General features: G+C 47.2%; 1 protein-coding gene across 7 annotated transcripts in view; it reads right to left on the bottom strand.

Annotated features, from left to right (window-relative positions):
- COL26A1 (collagen type XXVI alpha 1 chain) overlaps positions 1 to 21,184 on the bottom strand; it is a 166,796-nt gene that overhangs the window by 34,743 nt on the left and 110,869 nt on the right. For 5 of the 7 annotated variants that reach the window (XM_039562993.1, XM_039562994.1, XM_039562992.1 and 2 more), the window contains exons 4-5: positions 20,554 to 20,595; positions 5,665 to 5,726 (exon numbers count right to left, since the gene is read on the bottom strand). In XM_039562993.1, the coding sequence (XP_039418927.1) occupies positions 5,665 to 5,726; positions 20,554 to 20,595 (104 nt within the window). The remainder of the gene's footprint in view (positions 1 to 5,664; positions 5,727 to 20,553; positions 20,596 to 21,184) is intronic. The other 2 variants (XM_039562996.1, XM_039562998.1) reach the window with 1 other exon arrangement.

The following is a 21,184-nucleotide window of genomic DNA, read 5'->3' as shown; positions in this document are numbered from 1 at the left end:
GTACCTTCTGGAGGGGAATTGGGGCAGAGAAGATGCAGAAGCACAGGCTGCCCTCCCAGTTCAGATGAAACACAGGCACTGTTCAAGAGCTCCTCAGGTCAGACCCTTGAGGCTTTGCTTGAGAGAACAGCTCAAGGGAAGGATTGGCTGTGGTCCCAGGAGGCACACGGGGAGCTCCTCTGAATGTCCTCCCCAGTGGGATTTACTCTGCTGCTGAGGCCCCCAGCCTGCCACAGCTGGCACCCCAAGGAGCCAGATGTGGAAAGGATCCAGCAATCCTTCAATGCCCTGTACACAAAGCACACAGAGGAGCTCAGAAATCAGTTCCTTTAAAACACCTGATAAAAATACATGGGAGCTATAACCTTCCACCCTCAAAATCACATCATTCTTCTGCCCCAGGTATTGTTGAGACCTCCTGGGGATGTAGGAGTGCCAGGGATGTGAAACCAGACCAGCTTCAGGTGAAGTCAGCCTTGACCAAGTGCCCCCTCTGCCCAGCAATGGCTTTGGGATCAGCTCTGCTTCCCCCAGCTGAGGAGCCCTCAGCTCAGGGATTCATCTCAAACAAGCTCAGATGCCTCATGTATTCCTCTCCTCCATGGAGCTCTGAAGTCTGCAAGGAGAGAGCAGCATGAGGGAAAAGATGAGGAGACTGGGCCTTTCCTGGTTCACCTTGGCACAGATTGAAAGAAAAAGGACCCAAAGTAATTTTTACCTTACAGTGCTGCTTTACTTATGAAGCTGCACTAGAACTTCTGATTAGAATCAAGTGGAAGTTTGAATGTTTGGACTCAGAATTACAAAAGGATCTGAGCACATCCCTTGGGCTCCTCACACACCTCCCTTGACAAAACCTACTGTTTGTCCACAAATGTATTTCTCTGAAAAAATTAAAGCTTGTAAACGATGTTCCCAGCTATTAAACACACCAAAAAGTATCTCCTAATGCAGACGTAGGATTTGCTTGGCAAACTTAAGCAGCATGTCAGGAAAAGAGAATTTTGCAAAGTTATTTAATGAAAATATTAAATCCATTTGACTAAAAATGCCAAACTTGTAACTAAAAAACTCTGTGGGAGGGAACAGTGGACAAGGAGGCCTTTGCAGCCTTTTTGTTGTTCTGGCAAACGATTTACAGCATTGGCCAAACACAAGGAACAGTCTTAGGGGACAGACTGCTCCTTCAATCCAACAGTGATAAGAAATAAGGTCCAAAAATTACTAGCCTTGAGAAGGAAAGGATTTTTTCTGTCATTCTGAAAGACAGCAGGATGCCCAAATGAGAGAAGGGTCAGTACCCAAACTGCCTCATCATCAGGATTATTGCAGATCAGAAAAAAAACCCCAAGAGATAGATGCAAAGTAACACAAGATTCAGTTTGGCCACCCAGTTTTGATTCATGGTTCCTTCTTGTAAGAATCAGTTAGGAAGTTGCATTTTATTCTTAGAAATATTTGAGTCATTAACTGACCTACAGAAACTCAGCGTTAAATTGGAAATTTCACAGGGATTGATTCCAGGTTGTTACTGCTACCAGAAACCAGCCACTTATTATACAGCTACCTGTGAAACAGCCCAAATCCTCCTTAAATTCAATGTACTGCTGGAGCTGGAGAAACACATTCTGCACAGAGCCATTAGGAAACCTTAGGGATTAATAAGGAAGACACCTTCCTGTTCAGAAAGGAAAGGAAATAACTGCTCGTGGCTATCACACACAGAACATGGAAAATCCATGGAAGTCCTTGAAGCATCAAGCAACTGCTCACTTCCACCCTGCAGAACCAGCAGCAGCCTCACAGCCAAGCAATTCTGGTTCCCCTGCCAATCTCTCAGCCATGTCACAGCACCGTGAAACATTTGCTATCTTCCAAGTATTTCTCCCCTACAGCAGGGAATTGTTTTATTGTCTATCAGAGAAAGGAAAGACAAACCCTATAAAACATCCCAGACAGCTGCCAGTATTTCATGCAACTGCCTGGGAGAAGAGGGAGATACAGAAACATTTCATACAATGATCACATTAAAACTCCAAGTAATGATGCTTTACCATCCAAAGACGTGGGTGGTGAAGGTGCTGTTGCTAATCTGTCCTAAATAAATGGGCTGATTTCAGAAAAATAGCAATGAATTGATCAAATTCTGTGCACGGTACAAAGATTTTCTTTAAAACCTTTCAGAATCTTCTGTGTGGGGAATCACATTACAGGCACTGTTTTCATGCAAAAACTATGCATGTCATTTATCAATCACACAATGAATCAATCAGACACTGGATATGTAATGCTATCTCCAGGCATTAAAGCTGGAAGTGAAATGCCACGAGCTTCGCAAGAGCGGTGTCAGGAGATAAGGCTGGGTTATATCAGCTCAGATCAGGCGCTGCACTCCAGCTCCAACCCAAACCTGGGATTAATATTATGCTGCCCACAGCTCTGTGGTGGGGCTTACTCAGAGAAACTGGGTGAACAAAGTGAGTAGAAATTTGTGTGCAGCTGCCTGCAGCCCTGCCTGTCCTGCCTGCCCTGCCAGCCCTGCATCCCTGCCAGCCCTTCGTGCCACTCCGGAGGTTTGTCTGGGCTCAGTCCTGTGACACAGGAGCGCAGCACCAGGCTCAGGAAATTCAGGAAGGGCTGAACACACCTCCCACTAAGAGGCTGTGCTGGCTTAAGTGAAACCTTTGCTATGAAATAAAAGCAGGGTTTGTTCTGCTGTCCCACCAACGAGGCTCCCGTGGGGTCAGGGGGTGTTGTGGGGATGTAAACTAAGATGTCATAGGAGAGAAATAAGGGTGACATGTTGGAGCTTGGGGAGGGGGTAGTTTTCTTCCAGTCCCCACAATTTATTGTCCTGGACCCCAGGATGGTCACCATCCTCCCTGACATAGATCCTGTGCTCTGTAGATTTCAAGCTCAGCACTATCAATCAAGCTTTCAGATCTCTGGCACTCAGTGGGTCTGGTATCGAGCACATGGGAAAAGGAAACTCCATCCTGGGGAGATAGTGTGGTAGCTGGAAACAGGAGGTGGAACCTGAATGAGGCTGGAATCAGGACAGAACCTGATTCCATCTTCTTTCACCTTCCTCCCTGCAGAAACACCTCCTATAGGCACAAGGACAACCTAGAGCAGCCCTGAGGAAGGTGTGAGGCACCTCAAGAGTTGGTTCTGCTGCACAGTTGAGCCACGGCTCAGCCTCTCTCCTCCCCCCCAGGGGCAATAAAAGCTCTGGTCCCTAATGAGTTATTTTTCATTCCATTTGCTCTGTGCTTATTCTCGCTTCTCACCTTCTGATCCAACTCTCATATTACCAAAATCAGAGGGTTGTTTTTATTACCTCATTTGGGCACTGATCTTACAATTTGGATGAACCAGCTCACCCTTGTAATAAGAAAGATGAGACCATTGCTGGTTATATCCCCATTTTTAGGGAGGCTGCTGTAAAAGCTGAAGAGGGTGGGGAAAGAGGAAACCATAGGCTGGTCTTGCCCATTGCTATCCCCAGAGTTCAGCTTGGTCATTCTGGGCTGAAATTCAAAAGAGCAAAAGCAGCAAAGCACCTCAACTTCATCTCTCTCCAGAGGGAGCAGGACTGTGGCAGGAAAATCCAGCTCTGCTTATGGGGAGGATGAAATTCCACATCTGCCTTTGCAGAGCAAACCTGCAAAATTCCAGGGGGAAACAGCCTGTGGCACTGGCAGAGATATGTGTGCCCATCCCATCCCATCCCATCCCATCCCATCCCATCCCATCCCATCCCATCCCATCCCTTCCTCAAAACAGCTTCAGGTTGTTGTGGAGAAATGAGACATTACAAGAAGACAGTTTGGAGAGCTGAGCGACAACTTCACATCCAGATCATCCAGCGAAACAGGGATCTTTCTCCAAAACCCAGAGCAGGAATGCAGACAACACCAAACAAACATAAGCACCTTTTAAAGGATGCTAGCAATTGTTGAATAGTAACAACTGAGTTCATTAGATTGCTACATAGATCAAACTGAACTTAAATTAACCTTGAAAAAAAGGGGAATCAGCATTTTTCTCTTGCGTACAGCACCAGCAGTCGTGTACTGTTGCTTCACTCTCTGTTTCATTGCTACAGTCCATTTTTGCAAAGCATCCACAGCTTTTCAAACAAAGTGGAAGCCAAAAGATTAATAAGGACCTTGCTGGGCCATGCTGCAGAAGGTCTCCTTGCAGAGACATGGGCTTTAGTACTTCAAAAATGAAGGCAATAACTCATTTTCCTCTGTAAAAGCAAACCCCTTTGATGAGCCTTGCTCCCAGCTTGGATCTGTGTGGGAGCAGAGGGAAGTCAGAAGGAAAACCATCACAGCAACGACACACACTGCCCAACTGCAGCACTAAATCAGACACGACACACTCTGCCTGACTTCCCAAGGGGATTTGGGCAGGTAGAACCTCCTTCCCCCTCCCCAAAGTCCTGCCAGGCCCCAGCTGAGGTTCCCACCAGCCTTTACATGTTACCCACACAAGAGCCAAGCAGCACAAGCCAGCAGAGTGTGGAGTGATGTCAGGACAGTCTCTGGTTGTCCTATTCCAGTGAGCCAGACAGAGAAAATCCTGGAAAGCGAAGAAAGGTACAGCTGGCCACAGCCAGAGAGGGAAGGGCTGATTCACGTCTCTCTGAGGCCAGCCCCGTGTCTCACTTGGATTCAGGACTGCACACACAGGGCTCACTCACCAGCCCCTCTCTCCTGCCCTGCCAGAGGACACCCACCTGCCAGCTCCTGCTGCTCAGACAAACAATCCAGCTCCCTTTTGTCCTTTGCACCACACCAGTTTTTTCCACTCGAACAATTCTGTTCCCCAGAATTTCATTCCCCCCACCCCTTCATTTTCCTGTAGTGAAATATAACCGGGAAGGCTTTGAGGAGGCTCCAGACTTCATTTCAGCACAAACAATTCCCAAATTACCATAATATCATGTACTGGCCTCAAAAACACCACACAACCATCACCTCCCTCCACAAAGGTTTCTCCCTAAATTCTTTTATGTCATTGATAAGCATCAGTTAATGAATAATAACAGCAGTAAATGCCTTAAAGGGACCAAAGCATGATAAGTAACAGCCAGGAGTGGGCTGTCACAGGAGGACCACAGATCAAAGGGGAATGCTGACTCAGCTGCTTTGTTGCTAGACTGGAACAATTTATCTGAATCCCAGTAGGTAGAAATTAAAACGATTTGTAGGAAAAAAAACCTTCCACAATGTGAAGGTCTCCCCCTAATATTTGTCTCCGCTAAAGTATGCATGAGAGCCTCCCACCCTTCAGAAAAGGGATAAAAAAGCAGGGCTGGATTGCACTTGAAGAAACACAGCAGGGCAGAGGGAGGGGGGCAGGTGTGACAGGCAAACAGTGACAAATAAGCACGATGGCAACACGTGGTATGTTATTTCTGAGGTCTGGGCATTATTTTGGAGGAGCTGGGCTGAGGCAGGGATGCAGCCACATGGGAAGGAGAAGGGAAGGAGCAGGGCTAGAGGCAAGAAGTGTCTCATTTTCTGGGGCAGAGCCACTGCCATGGAGAGAGGAACAGGCACCTGATCTCTCCAGGCCTGCCAACTCAACATGTTTGTCACCAGAAACCCTTGGAAATTTTTGTCAAACAGGAGAATAAAGGCAGGTCCTTACCTTGGCCTCCAGCGTGTTCAGCCTCTCGGTCATATCCGCAAGCCTCGTGCAGTTCATGCACTCTAGAGAGAACAAAACATGGTGATGTCAAACTGCCAGGAACTGTGCATGTTCATCCACGGCTTCAGCCTGGTCCCTTTGATCCAAGGCACATGGAAAAGTGAGTCGGGATCAGTTATGGGGGAAAATAAATATTCAAATCCACTGCACAGGTCACCAGCCACAGCCACGTTACCTGAACCTTGTTTGGGGATGCTTAGAGGGGCAGAGTGTGAAATTAAGCTCCCAATATGTAGAAGGCAGATGAAATAAAAATCGGTTTTAAGACTTTTCATGGTGCCAACAAGCACGAGCTGCTGTCATAGACAGAGACACTTGTCCTGCCACTGGTGCAAGCTGGTGTGGCACATGCTCCCACCTCACAGGACACCAGGCTGCACAACCACCACTCCATTTAACACTCCCTCCTCTACTATTTTCCTGCTAAAATACCAAGAAAAGCAATGAATACACAACATGCCCATCTCTGTGGTGTCCTGCTCCATCCCTGGGCTCCCAGGCCCCGTTACCCCTCCCAGACAAATGAGACAAAGCACCCATCTCAGTGACAGCCAGGAAATCCAAGGCAGATCCAAGGGCTGATGCAGCCCAGAGCTGCAGCATGAAGTGGTTTCCATCTCACTGTGCTGCAGAGGAGCAGCAGACAGTGAGCAACCACCAAAGGAGTCCTGACAGGGAGCCTCAGTGAGAACAAACATCGCCAGAATGAGCTCTGAGTGCAGGTTAAAGTGATTGCTCCATCCAAATGACATTCCTTATCTAAACAGAAGGCCTGCTGCTTTGCCTCTGGTTTCATCTCAGCAATTTCAAAGTGAGTGAAGGAGGATAAAGCCCTGAACAGAGATTTAATCAACAGGGCACTTTCCCAGTGCTTTGCAGCAGAGTGGAACTGCCCATTCCCAGCTCTCAGAGAAGCTTTCCAGATTGGACCACTCACCTCTCATGACTTCTGAAACCAGCAGCTCTCAAAAAGGGAAAATGATTTGCATCATGAAGCATTTCAGAGGATAAACCATCCATATTCAGGTGATGAATCACATCTCGTGGCCCATAGAGGAGAAATACATCTGTGTGTGTGTTTCATGCTCCTTAAGGGCCAGAGCCAGTTTTCATTGACTGGCCATAGAAGTATTTAATTCTGGTGTTTCCACAGGGCTGGGAATGTTGACCTGTAGTTCTCGAGCCCCTAACAGACCATTCAGGTGCAGCTGAGGCTGAGGCTGCAACGATGCAGGGGATGCTGAGGAAACCCAAAGCCTCCCTATGGAGAGGGATGGCTGAACATGGATTTCAGCCTGAGTAAACAACACCCCAACACTTGGGCTCAGCTGTGCCCCCTAACAAGCTTTGTCCCCTGTTGCACAAGGAACCCAAGGGACCTCTCCAGTCTCCAGCCCCAGGCAACTTGCTGGCTCTCTGGAGCACACAGCATGCCCTGATGGCTCTCAGCCACATAAAGATTTGAGTGCATGTCCTGGAAGAACAGGAAGCTGGGCTGTTCCACCCTCGTGATTTACTGGCTAAAAGGATTGTTTGAGTGCTAACAGTAACCTACTGCATCCACTTTCCCAAGGAATTCTCACATTGGCCCTCTATGAGGAGCTGTGCAGCTTCCCAAAGGAGCCAGACATAGATCTTCCACCTTGTAATACACAACATTTTGCAGACAAAGCATCTGATGATTCAGGAACACTCAGATGGAGGGATTTCCTCACAGGTCAGTACTGACATGGACTTTCTTTTACCCAACAGAAAATAACATTTGTTTATTTTTATTCTCTGCAATAGATCTTGGGCAATATTTTTTGGCTTGAATTGACCCATGAACATGCAAGTGCCATAAGTGCACTGTGCCACGGGGAAGGAAATGGCTGAGGCTTGTTTGGTCTGGATCTGCTTGTGGTGTGTAAAACAGGGAATTGGTTTCTGTGTGTAACTGGCTTCAGGCTTTTGATCTTGCTCATCCCCACAGAAAGATAAGACTGAATAAATCCAGTGCTCCCAGGAGCCAAAAGACGTATCAGATGTGTTACAGAGCAAATAAAATACAGAGTCCTACCTCCCTTCTGCTGGCTTGCACGTATTAGTAACTCCCACAGGTTTAGACAGACTGACTTGAACTGTCTGAAAACCATCTCTGTTCATCTGACATGGACTGACTATTTAAGGTCCCTCTGGACAGCTCAGCTCATAAAAAGAGGGACAGCACTAGTCCAGCAGCTCTCTCTGCTCTTGAAGAGTGTCTCAAAGAGCCTTCTCAGGTGCATTTGCAACAGAAAAGGTTTGATTTAAATGGACAAAGTGACACAAGAGGAGAGAAACCAGCAGTGTCACTGCATGTGAGATTTGTACTAATATGATTTTCATGTCAGTGATGTTGAAACGCTCAGAAAACACAGCCTGGGTCAGAAGCAGAGCTACTTAAGTTCAAGCTGGATTTGATCTCTGAGCCCTTCTGTTGTGAAATGCCTGGAAACCCAGATCCACACCCAAGGTACTTAGACTGGGCCCAAAAGACATTTAAAATGGATATCCTGATGCAGAAAATCTTACTAAGGCAAGAGTCCTGCCAACGAATCCGTGTGACATTTATTTATCTGACCAACAGGCAGACAAGGCTTTCAAAGGCAGAGATGAGTGCTCAGGGCTGCAGAGTCAGACACTCCATTCAAAGCTCCCTCACTGCACACCAGGAACTGTTCAAGGTCTGGGGTCCACATCTGTCCTTGCAGAAAGCCTGAGAATGGTGGTGACAAATCAAGCTAATAAGTATCTTCCCTAACTATGATGCACTGAAGTATTTAGTGTCTAATCTTGATGGCTCGTGCTTCCAAGGCCTGGGACTGTGCAGCTGAATTTTCTGATCAGGGTGAAAGCAATCTGTGTTATTAAAAAGAGCTTGAGAATCTCACATCATTATTTTTCATGGAACAAGTATAACACTGGGGCAAAAGCACACACTCTCTGACCTGGGACTGCAGAGCAGACGCTTTCCATATCTGCAGAAATCCATCACTTGTTGCTACACAGGACCACAGTTTATTTCCCTTCTATTCCTAGTTGGCAGGTTTGTATTTTTCCAGCTAAACTCTGAGAAAGGAGTTGTGATTTCACTCTATCCCAACCTCAAAACACATGGTAGGATTTGTTTTAGAAATATTCCAGCAGGGAGGATAAATAATTGAGATAATGAGCATGAGACAGTACCAGCATATGCAGTGACACCCAGTCTGTCTCCATGATGCCTCACTGTTACTGTCCCAGCATATCTCTCCCTTCCCATTCCTCCTCTCAACTGGAATGTAACTGGAGGGATGGAAAATTCTAATGCAGAGGAGATGTGGAAGACTTTACATGATGGAAATAACAAGCCAGGTACCCTGTAGCAGCTGTGAGCCCCTCAACCCTGACACAAAGGTTGCTGCATTCAACCCATCTTTGATTAAAGACTGAGCCCCCAGTGCTGCAGCTTTGCCAACAAGCATCAGATCTGTGCCTGAGCTTCCAGTCTGGATACACCCCTGTGAGTGATCTAAAGCAGGGAATGATGACTTCAGGTACCTTGTTAACCTGGCACTCCTGCATTGTTAACCTGGCCCTCCTGCTTTGCATCATTTCATTATTAAATAGTTGCACACTTCAGCTTCCCAAGCCTGAAAGTCCCACAAGTCTTCAAACTCCTCACTCAAATCATGACAAGAAAGGTGTGATAACAGCCTGATACCAACAGGGCTCTAATGATTTCAGCACAGCTATCACAGTGGCACTGAGGGCAGTAAAAGAAGAACCAATCCAAATTTCACCATGGGGCCGCAGGTCAGTTTTGTGTGAAATGGCAAGGAAACCTCTTGGCGCCTCTGCCCCATTTCTCAGCTCTGACAGCCCATGCTCATTTGTATACCCAGAGTCTCTGCAGAATATTAAAAGAGCTTTTGGTTTCCCTACAGCCAGATGCTCAGTAGATATAAATTGCACAGCTCAACTGAAGTCAAGGGATCAAGGCTCTGTCTCTTTCTCTTGATGGATTGCTCCAAAATTTGTGTTTCAGAGGGGAGGTGGAGGAGGTGGTTTATAGCATATGAAAGGGGAGAGAATTCTGGAATTACAAAGCCTTTGTTTAAACAAATAAAGCCTTTGCAGCCAGTTTTTTTCAAGACCATATTTTGCTATTACAAGAAACTTCAACCTTGCAATGCAATGGGGCATAGCATGCAGGCAGGCTTGAGGACACGAGAATCACATCTGCAGCTCATGCTTCAACCTGCTCAGACTCCAAACAACACATTTCCCTCCTCCCAGGTTCACTTTCCTTTCATCCATTGTTAGCTTAATGTAAAGGACCTGTAAAGGATCCAAGGTTAAAGGATGAAAAAGGACCAAATGTAACATATATGCAGAGAAACAACTGAAATACTTGACTTTTGTGACACAACTTGCCTGGCAGCTCTTCCCTCTCCATCTCATCTATTCCACCACTCCCATTGCATGGCCATGCATGAAGAGAAGCAAGGTTATCCCCAGGGCAGGGGAGCAAACCAGAGCTGCCAACAGCCCATGCTGGAGCACTGGGAAGGCAACAGCAGCTCCATGAAGCTCAACACAGCAGCTCTGGTAGTGCAGCAACTGCACCACCAGCACTGCTCAGAGCAGCTCCTGCACCACCACAGACACAGCTCGAGCTGCACTGCCCTGACAGATCAGTGACACACAGCTCGACAAGGTTCAGTTGGAAGAACATTTTGTCTGTCAAAGTAAGCAGGAAACCGGCTTTTCTCAGCAGACACTTTCCTCCAGGACAAGTTCAGAGTAGTCTCTGAGAAAATCTGGAAGAAGTCAGCTAAATTCACTCAGTCAACCATGTTTCTTTGCAAAGAGAAAAGGATGAAGCTCAAAATTCCCAAAAGGGAAATAGGAAGCACCATTAACTCAGTGAGTACCCAGGATCTCATGCACCAGAGATGTTTTATTTGACACTCTTGAGAGAAACCACGAGGCCACTGACCCCTCCATCCCCATACTGCCACACACACACACACTTTAGCCAGAAAAAGAGCAGTGACACTTTCTGACGCTGGCACAGAAGGAATTTCAAGTCAAATTCCACAGCAGAAATATGAACACAGATCTCCTGTGCCTACCTAGGTGGCCCTCAGTGGGGGACAGTTAGCTCAGGTTTGCATCTCCACCTCTCTTTAATTTGTCTGATTTGACCCTTCCAGCCTTTTTACATGGTTACTGAGTTTCCTTAAGTAGTTTATGTTCTGGCCCTTTGCAAAAGCTTTCGCCAGTGCTTGTGAAGGATAGCAGGCCCAAGCCATAAATCACAGCCAACCTGGGATCTGTTTTTTCAACACATTTCCTCTAATGAGAGTCAGATGTTGGCTAGATAGGCTTTATTAATTGTGCTTGTTTAGAACGGGCCGTGTGTGCAGTTCTGCACCGGGCTCTGAGCACATGAAAGGCTGAGGGCTGACAGCGGGCAGGGAGGGGATGAACGCCTCTGTCACCCGGCAGCCTCCGGTCTGAGGAGCAAAGGCTCAGGAATCAAAGGTCTGGAGAGCTGTGGGAGGGAAGGGCTCTGACCCTGGCCACAGCTCCAGGCCCAGTAAAGCTGGAGCAGGAGCTACTTCTGCAAGGGGAAGCTCTCTGAGTTTTGTTTAGCATAGGATCATTAAGACTCCACTGCTCTGTTTACTGCCCTGATATTTACTTGCTGTGTGCATTGTAAACCACAGAATCACAGAATATCCTGAGCTGGAAGGGACTCAAAATCATCCACTTCAACCCCTGGCCCTGCACAGACACCCCAACAACCCCACCCTGGGCATCCCTGGCAGCGCTGTCCAAACGCTCCTGCAGCTCTGGCAGCCTCGGGGCCGTGCCCATTCCCTGGGGAGCCTGGGCAGTGCCACAGCACCCTCGGGGGGAAGAACCTTTCCCTGATATCCCTGACACAGCTCCAGGCCATTCCCTCAGATCCTGTCACTGATCACCACAGAGGAGAGAGCAGTGGCTGCCCCTCCTCTTCCCCTTTTGGCAAAGACAGTGGCAAGGGAAGGTCCCCAGCTGCCAGGGGCTGTCAGGGCCCTGGTGCTGGGACACAAAGGCCAAGTCACCCAACCTGGAGAGGAACTGTGCATTCAGTGCCTCCTCTTCCCAACATTTCACATGTCCAGCTGCACAGAATGTGCGTTCTGGCTGACCTGCAAACATTGTATGCTCCAACCTGGCCACAGCCTCACCTTACACCTGTATTTACACACCACACACCCTTCTGTTCACTCAAGAGTTGGACTCGATGATCCTTCAGGGTCCCTTCCGACTCAGACCATTCTGTGATCCAGGTTCAAGACCAGCACTGGTACAGCCCCACAACATCTCATTCAGCCTGGTCATCAGCACAATTAAAACATCTCACACATCAGGAACTGGGAGCTCAGAGAAACTTAAAGATGGTCTCTTTGACCAAAAGTGGGTTTGCTCTTTCCCACAGTTTTCACATGAGGACTTTGCAGGCTGGAACGTTTTATCTTCACCTGGAAATTGTGAGTTATTAGGTTGCCTATCAATATGAAACAGAACACCTCCAGAATATTTTTGCCTTTTTACCTTCATTCCAGATAATTCACCATCTCTGCTACGAGACCCCAATCACTGCCAAAATTCCCCCATTTGTAATGTCTCTCATATCTCTATTATAACAACCCTTACCCTTAACTTTACTGGCTATTTCTAAAAAGCAGCTCAGATTTCCTTTCTTATGAGAACTGCTATCTGATCCTTTTCCGCTTGTAAAGTGTTCATACTTCATTTTTGTGTCTACTTTTCTTCTTTTTCTTCTTAAAGAGGAAAAGGCTTTTTTTTTTTCATGAACAAATAAGAAATGTTTTTTCATTATCATGATATTCGGTGATTTTGAAATGTCTGTAAGAAAAACCTCAGCAAAACTGAGTAAAAAGAAAGTTTACCACAAACTGCAAGTTACTCCTAGTTGTTGGAGTAACAACTACTATTCAAGAAGCTACACAAAATTTCGTACATTGTTTCAAGTGAGAAACAAAACAGGTGTAATCTTTAAAATTTTTGCAATATTATCTCTAGAGGTTTCTTTCTTAAATGATTTTTCATACCTTCTGAGTGAAATGTTTCGGCCCTAAGTTTTGAATAGCATTTATTTCAAATCTCACTTAAATGAAAAATAAATGAAGAAATTAAGTAGTTTAAAGTGAAAGTAAATGGTTTGGTTTGGGTCACAGGAAACAATTCTGCTTGACCCAAACCCATATTTTAGTTATTACACTGTGTCAAAACTTTAAAATTTTCCATTTCAGATTCTCCTGAATCATTTTTCTTTCCAATTTTTTGATTTTGCAAATGAAGCCAGAAAGCCTCAATTATTCACCCAGGTCTATTCTTAAACAGCTCACATCACTCACGTTTTATTTAAAATTTCACACATGCACACTGCCACCCACCACTAATTTCATCTGTAACTGCTCTCAGCCTGGGGAGTTGTGCACTTCCACAAGAGATCCATCCTGCTCCATCAGCACGTAGAATTAGACCAGGATCATTTACTCACAGGCAACCATCAGCTGTGAGATCTGTGTTCAGACCATCTCTATCTGCCAGAGGAAGCTTAAGCAGGGAATGGCTGGGTTTTGATGCAACGTTTGGCTAGAAATGCAGCATCTTTATTGTTACAAGCACCAAGGACATTTCACTAACACAGCCCGACTGGAGTCACCCCAAAACCAAAGATTTTACCTGTCCAGCATGAGTTTGCTAAGGCCTTGCTGACTGGAGCTGCTGATCCTGGAGCTCCAAGTGATGCTGGTGGCACTGGGGCTGCTCAGTAATTTTGATATTGCACCAAACAACCCTCCCCTGGTTCACAGCTGTAGCAGGGCATGGCAGCAAAGCAGACAAAGCAAATAAAAAGACAGAAAACAAAAAACACACAGGTGGGATGAACAATATGTACCTACAAACCTCTCACAGCAAGACAGGGCTAATCTAAACTAGATCAAAAGTCCCCAGATTAAAAGAGGGATTCCACACGCTTTCCAGCCAAGGAAGCTGGGGGCACGATGTCCACAGGGCCTGGGGCTCCTTTCCAGGGGACAACACTCCTCCTACAGCTGGTCCAGTCCTCACTATGCCAAAATCTCATGCCTGACACCACCATTGTTGAACTTGACTCATTTCTCCCTCAATCCCTGATCTATGACATGGAGAGAGACTTCATGGGACCTGACCCCAGTGAAGGACACACGGAAACTCCACTGCACTCAAAACTTCATCTCACATTGAGATGGCTTCACATCCCTTAAAAACCAGACTGCTTGTCCCTGCTGGGAGAAGCAATCAGGGGGAAAATGCAGTCAAAATATGGTGCAGTGTAACATGAAATAAGGAAGCAGACAGGACAAAAGGAAACATTTGAATCAGGCTCATGGTGAAGTCTGCAGGGACTCTCACAATATTGGTTCTGCACCTGTATAACACAGGTCAGGGAATCTCTCACAGCCTCGAGCCAAACAACGTGTGCTGAGCTGGGGTTTGTGTTTCATAAAGACACTCCAGAGCCAGACAACCAAGGTTTCATTAGTGAACTGCATCCAAAGTTAACCACTGTATAGGAAATATGCATCTTGTTTCCAATTGGGATTTCTGACCTCAAATTCTACCCCCGCTTTGAGTTTTATTACTTGGGCCTGCAAAGCTGCAGGGCAGCTCTAGGGTTGGACACCTCCTCTCTGCACAAAGTCCCTGGCACCCACAAACGTGTGGCATTCAAGATGCTCAGTCAAGCTCTAGTTGTTCCTCATCCAGAACATTTAGCATTGGCTTCCTTTAGCCAAGACAAAAAATCAGCTGAAAGACCAATAAGGAAAACAACTTCTTAAGCCACTGAAAAGGATGGTCCAGATTCAGAAGAATTTGGCTCCCTGGACGTCAAAATACTATGTTTGCACATTCTTTTACAGCAAATGCACAATGATGATGATGATGATTGTTATTATTACTATTGCCAGGGGCACTTTTGCAAAGGTTTGATTTCCCATGTCAGCATTTCAGCTTCAGGTTCACCCCACTGTGGTTTGTCCATTCTCCCCCACTCTCTCCCTCCCTGGGGTCTGAACGGCCCCCACAGCCCTCATCCAACACTCCTGTCCTGCACAAGGCCAGTGACCACCACTGAGCACTTGGGAGCTGGGCTGAAATGGTTCAGTGCAGGACATCCTTCAAGGACCATCACTCTGCCTGATGCTGCTCATTACCCTTGCTGGCCTTTATCTAAATCCCCCGAGCTCTGCAGTGGTCCTTAAAGATCTGAGCAGCAGGAAAAGGATTCCTTCCCACATTTCTCTGCAGCTGTGATTTTGTTCTCCAGGACACCCAGGGACACTGGCGTTTCAGGGGACCCAGCAAATCCCTCACATCCTCTGGTCTCCATAATGTGAAGAACAAGGTAACACTTGCATCCCATTAGTGGTGAGCACAGAGCTGTGCAAAAGACTTTTTGTTTGGGTTTGTTTTCTGTTGTTTCCTTGTTAACTTCTGGGTGAAGAAAAATTAGTAAAGGAAATAGCTGCTTGGGCTCAGCCAGGCACATTTCAGTTTCAGCTTCAGATTTTTAACTCTTGAAAAGAAGCTACACCTCCAACTCATTTTAGACTGAAAAATCAAAGGATATTCATAATCAAAATGTTTTCCAGGATTCCTGCTCTCTGTTGCTTGAACCCCAAACTCACTAAACACTTCCCAAACCTAGGGATCCATCCACTTTCTGATGGGACCAAGCCCTTAATTTTGCCTATTTGCACTTTCTCTGACCTGTGACATGGATCCAACAACTATCAGCACAGAGTGTCCCCTAAGAGACCTCACACTGGTAGCAGTTTGAGGAGCTTTATTTTGAGGTTCTAGCTGATTCCACCTTGAAACTCTCCTAAAAAAATGCCTGAAATGGCAAGTTTAGACCCATGAATGAAGGCCCAGCATCTGGGGAGATTTCTCCTGGAACATGGCAAGCATTGGGTAAGGCTGGGTGTCAGCCAATCTTCTCTCCCACGCCTGTCACCCCACGCACTCAGCCTCAATATTATGTTACCCTTACAGCTGTGGAGGTTTTGACAATGAATTTTGACCCTCCCTCTGAGCACTGATGAGGAACAGGGAGAAGAGCCAGCGAGGCCAAAATGGACAAACCCAGAATGGTGCAATTTGCCTGCAATACACCAAGAAGGAACTGGATACCTCCAGAGTCACTTCCATCCCCTCCAACCCCACACCATCAACAGTCACTTCTGAGCAGCAGGCAACAACACACTGGCAAATAAGCTCCAAGCAGGGCTTTAAAATGACACAGCTTGTGCTTTAAAGGCTGATGCACTGTCACTAGTGCCTGCTGCCACATGATGCTGCTGGCAACAGGGGTGATTTTGGCACTTTAGAACAAGCCCAGGGCCAGATCGCAAGGGGAAGCAACAACCAGAATTTTCCTGCAGTCAAAGAGCTCCTAGGTTTCCTACCCACTGAGACTTTAGCCCCAACAGCACAATACGGAAATGCAAGGGCACTTAATCAGATCAAAGCTCTTAACTGTTTAAGTTCATCTTTCTCTGTGAAATGTGTCTGCAAGACACTCTCAGGCACTTCACCAGAGTTAATTACCTGAATCCAAACCATCACAGCCCACAAATCCTTTAAACTTTGAGAATTGACTTAATGCTGAACAGCTGCCAGGCACTCACTCGCCCGCAGCCATGGGAACAGCTTTTCTTATCAATAAATGGGGATTCCTGTGTGTGCAACACCCAGGAACAGCACTGGAAATGTCTCTGCTTGGAGATTAGAAAATGCCAGCAAAAACATGCTAAGTGCAGCTGGAGGCCAAGCAAGATGTACATTCCCACTAACCCATGGCCCAGTCCCTGTCCATAGGTGTGGAATGACAATGTGGGGGGTGCTGGGAAAACAGCGGCATTTGCTGTAAATTGCTGTGCTTCCAAAGGCAAGGCACTGCAGCTCTCCTCAACAGGGAAGCACTGGGCTACCTCCAAGAACCACTGGTAAATGAGGACTTTAATGGTGACAATTGCATCAGTACAAAAGCAATCTCCTATTTTAGTCCAATTAGTGCTGTGCTAAATCATCAGCCCAAGCCTTGCCTTTCGCAGTGGAAGGAGACACATCTGTGAGGCTCCTCTGCTGCATGTGGTTTGTATTATCCTCTAGCACAATATGCATAAACTAATGCTGTTCTACACTTACACAGCACCTCATCTGGAAATCTGAAAGCGATTTATGAATGGTGGGCATCTGTGACATTTTACAGATAGAAATCGAGGCACAGAGGGATTCAGTAATTAGCCCCAGACTTGCACAATGAGTCAGCTGCAGAGCAGAGCCCATTATTTGTTCTGTAGTAGCATCTAGTGTCCAAACACAGAGGAAGACGAGTCTTTCTCCCCAAAAAGCGTACAAGCACACCCAAAAATACCACCCATGCCTGTGTTCAGACCAAGACTACTGAGGAACAGACAGAGTGAATGCACAGCCTAAAGCACAGCCTAAAACACAGCCTACCCTGGCAGACAGGACTCTTCATCCTTGCAATACAAACACAGGCAGGCAGAAGGGTTAATATGCCTGAAAGTTTGTCTGCTTTTTCCACATCAGTTGATCTAATAAAAAAGATTGATTCTCCCCACAAATCTGGCCTCACTTTAACAAATCATTTGATTTGACACAAAGGACTATATTCAGATAGTTTAAATTCCACTTCACTCCCTGAAACTAAAATTTCTAATGGGCTGAAGCCTCAGGAACAGCCAATAGCGAAGGCCAGGCAGAGACACCCACCCTGGGAAGGGCTGGAAGTGCCTGAGTGCAGCCAGAAGCATCTGCAGATCTCTCTGTACTGCGGTGCTTAGGAGCCCACGAGGAACGTCGCAGTGTGAAAGAAAACACACAGCCCTTCCTGTACCTTTCAGAAATACAGCAGCAACTCACACTTCTGAAAGCCTCCCGGTGGTAAACATAACACTGTTATTGCCTGCCCACCTTTCCTGAGGCAGCATGCCAGATGCCTGAAGTGACAATCCCAAAGTATTGGGATGCAGATCACCAGGGTGTAGAAAAAGCCCATAACCACATTCAGGCAATATTGTCTCTGCCTTGCTGCCTGGCCCCACACTTCCAAAGGGTTTAGCCCACGTCCTAAAATCAGAGTATCATTTGGAAGCTAAATGACTAAAATCAAATCATGGAAGGAAACCTTCAAACACTGGGCAACAAGAGGAATCCCAGGTCAGATTGCCAAGAAGGAGGATTCCTTCCACAGACAAAAATACCCTAAAAATCCAACCAACCTATAAATCATAGAAGGATAGAATGGTTTAGGTTGGAGGGGAACTTAAAGCCCATCCCCCAGCCATGGGCAGGGACATCTTCCACCATCCCAGGCTGCTCCAAGCCCCATCCAACCTGGCCGTGGACACTTCCAGGGATCCAGGGGCAGCCACAGCTTCTCTGGGCATCCTATGCCAGGGCCTCCTCACCCTCACAGGGAACAATTCCTTCCTAACATCTAATCTAAACCCCCCTTCTTTGAGTATAAAACCACTGCCCCTTGTTCTGTCACTATTTGCCTGTATAAAAACTTCCTCTCCTTCCTTTTTATAAGCCCTGTTTAAGCACTGGAAGGGGCTCTAAGGTCTTCTTGGAGTTTTCTCTTCTCCAGGCTGAACAACCCCAGCTCTCTCAGCCTGTCTTTGTAGGAGAAGTGTTCAGAGCATCCTAAACACCCATCAGAACCATCACGAGCACCCAGCCCCTATTCCCTAACCTGCTGTCACATTAGCAGAATAGCAGCATCACTAGATTTTGCCTGGATGAAACCTTAAAAGTGTGTGAAAGTGCAGAGTGGAGCAAACCACATTTTAAAATGATTTAGTATCTTGCCTCCTCTGAGGGCTGTGGTGTGCAAGGGCAGGACTCTTCGTGCTCTCTGTGGATACTCAACAGGACAGATGTTGAAAAGGGCACAGCCACCAAGGGAGAAACTGAAGCACAGAGTTTCAGGCCAAGGAAACAAATCACCACTTTAAAAATACAATCCAGAACTGGGACTGGTCTGTGGAATGACCAGTAATAAGGACTGCAGAAAATGTAGATATAATTTCTGCTGACACAATACTTTCCCATGTGTCCTTGGACATGTCATCAGTTCCTCCCCATGGCAGCTCCAACACGAAGGTCACTGTGGTAAGAAGTGCATTTGTGTGCCAGAACATGCCCAAGTTAACAGAAGCAAGCAAGCAACAGCATCCCAAACCACAGCAGAGAGTAGGAAAGAGAATGAGGATAGAAACAAGGACTGAAGGATCCTTCCCTCCCAGAAGGATTGGGGCTGGCTTCTCTATTCAGATATTGAATTTTTTTCCTGATACAGTAAGAACTAAGAATTTCAAGGAAGCTGTTACACGCTCCAAATATCCTCTGGTCTCCACAGTGAGCACCGGGAACAGTGTTGGGCATCTTCAGGGTCCCACCCAAGGGATCCAGCAGTGCAGGTTTGACACAGATCCTTCCCAGGCTGCCCTCTCTGCCCTGTTTGGCTGCTTCCCACTCCTCCAGCTGTGCCTGGGACCCATGGCCAATTCCACCCTGAACAACCATTCCATGAGGAATCAGCAGCACGTTCTGTGACACCCATGGGCAGAGCACAGAGATGAACTGAGCTACAGCAAGAAGCACAGCTCTGTAGAGGGTGGGGCACAAAGACTGGGGCTTGTCCTAATCTGAGGCTTCATAGGAGCTTCTGGGCTGTGGGACATGAGTTTTCCTGCTGAGTGTGTGTTCAGCAAGGAGAGCACAGGGGCAGAGCAGTGAGAGCTCCTCATGCCCTGTCACACCACTGCCTTCACAACCCAGCACTTGGGATAACTCAGCATGTGCTGCTTCCAAGGTGCCACAATTTTCACCTTCCACAAAACCTGCATGTGGCTGTCCGGTACAAAGACTCCCATGTAAATTCCTACTTCTTGTTGATTAACCATCACTGGAGATATATTTTAGAATTTAAAACCTTGGTTGGGCTTTTGCACTTGCACCAGAGAACTTCCAAGCCTCTTTTAACATCAGTTTGAAGACACACAGTTCATGCACCAGCAAGCAACAAATCAGCTTTCATTCACTTTCAACCTTTAAAACCAGTCTGGTATTTTCAGGGGGGGCTGTTCCAAGACACCACCACACTCAGACACAAGCAAACACCAGGCTGCTGGATGCCAGCAGCTGAGGAACCTCTCTCCTCATGGGAGACCCTTCAAATAAGGCCAGAGCCACCATCCCTCTGAGTACTCACCTCACCAAGTAACCCCATTTCTGGCTCTTCTCAGCACCCCACCCCCAAAGATTGATGAGAAGCATGAGAGGTTGGGAAAAACAGAGGCATGAGTTTTAATGGGAAGGACAGCACAACAGTTACCCTGAGACAGCCCCAGGAGCCTGGTGTCCTCTCTCAGACAGGGAACCAAGCAGGAAGAAGGAAAGTGAAAGCAGTATGGCCCTTCCCAGGTGCTCATCAGGTACTGCCTGGCCAGTGCCCAGAGAGAAGCAGGCCATTCCCAGCTCCCTTTTCCAGATCCTTGAGGGAAACTGAGGCAAAGAGCAGGCAGAGACTCACAGACCCCCCTCCCACAAGCTTCTCCCCAGAAGCAAAGGGCATCCCTGGCTGGCACAGCCCCCCCTCCCCCAGGAGTGCACCCCAGCTGCTCTGGAGCTCTGCCTTGCGGGGAGTCCGTGTTGCCCACTTACGGTCCTGGCTGGGAAAGGACCCGTGCTGGCGGCCAGAGGAACCTGCGGGGGGAGACAAGGAATTATCACAGGGCTCGTGTCAAACCCTCGTCCTGCACAGCACTGCCTCAGCAGAGGAAAAGTTCACTCAGCTGGCGGAGCAACACTTGGTCAGGAATGGAAGAGCCTCTGTTGCCCCTCTGCCAGCAGCAACCCCGGCCCCCCGGCATGCACAGCACACACCACCCTCCCGAGGGCTGACATGAGCCTCTAAAACAGCCCCTGCCTGCTCTGGAGATGATGCTTCTGAGAAATACAACCTCAGACAAAGCTCCTGAAGAAAACAGGCTGCAGCATCCACTCTGGCTGAGTGTAAAAGGGGCTGGGGTTGGATCCGGGGTGGTTTTTTGGGATAACGGCAGTCGCTGCTTCCATCACGCACGATGGGGAAAAAATGGTCCCAGGTGCAAGGAGGGAGAGCAGCTGCTGTTGTTTTGGCTGAACCATGGGGAGAAGAACCCAACACCTTTCCAGCAGCTGGTGCATATGGTGCATATGCTAAAAATGATGTTTGTGACAAGAAGAGATAGAATCAAGGTGGAGGGAAGGCCTTTAGCAGAATGGGCACAGCAACATCTCCTAATGCTTCAAA

The sequence above is a fragment of the Corvus cornix genome, chromosome 19 (assembly GCF_000738735.6).
Source record: "Corvus cornix cornix isolate S_Up_H32 chromosome 19, ASM73873v5, whole genome shotgun sequence".
Classification (NCBI taxonomy): Eukaryota; Metazoa; Chordata; class Aves; order Passeriformes; family Corvidae; genus Corvus; species Corvus cornix.
Note: the sequence above shows the minus strand (reverse complement) of the source record. Positions and strands in the feature narration are given on the sequence as shown.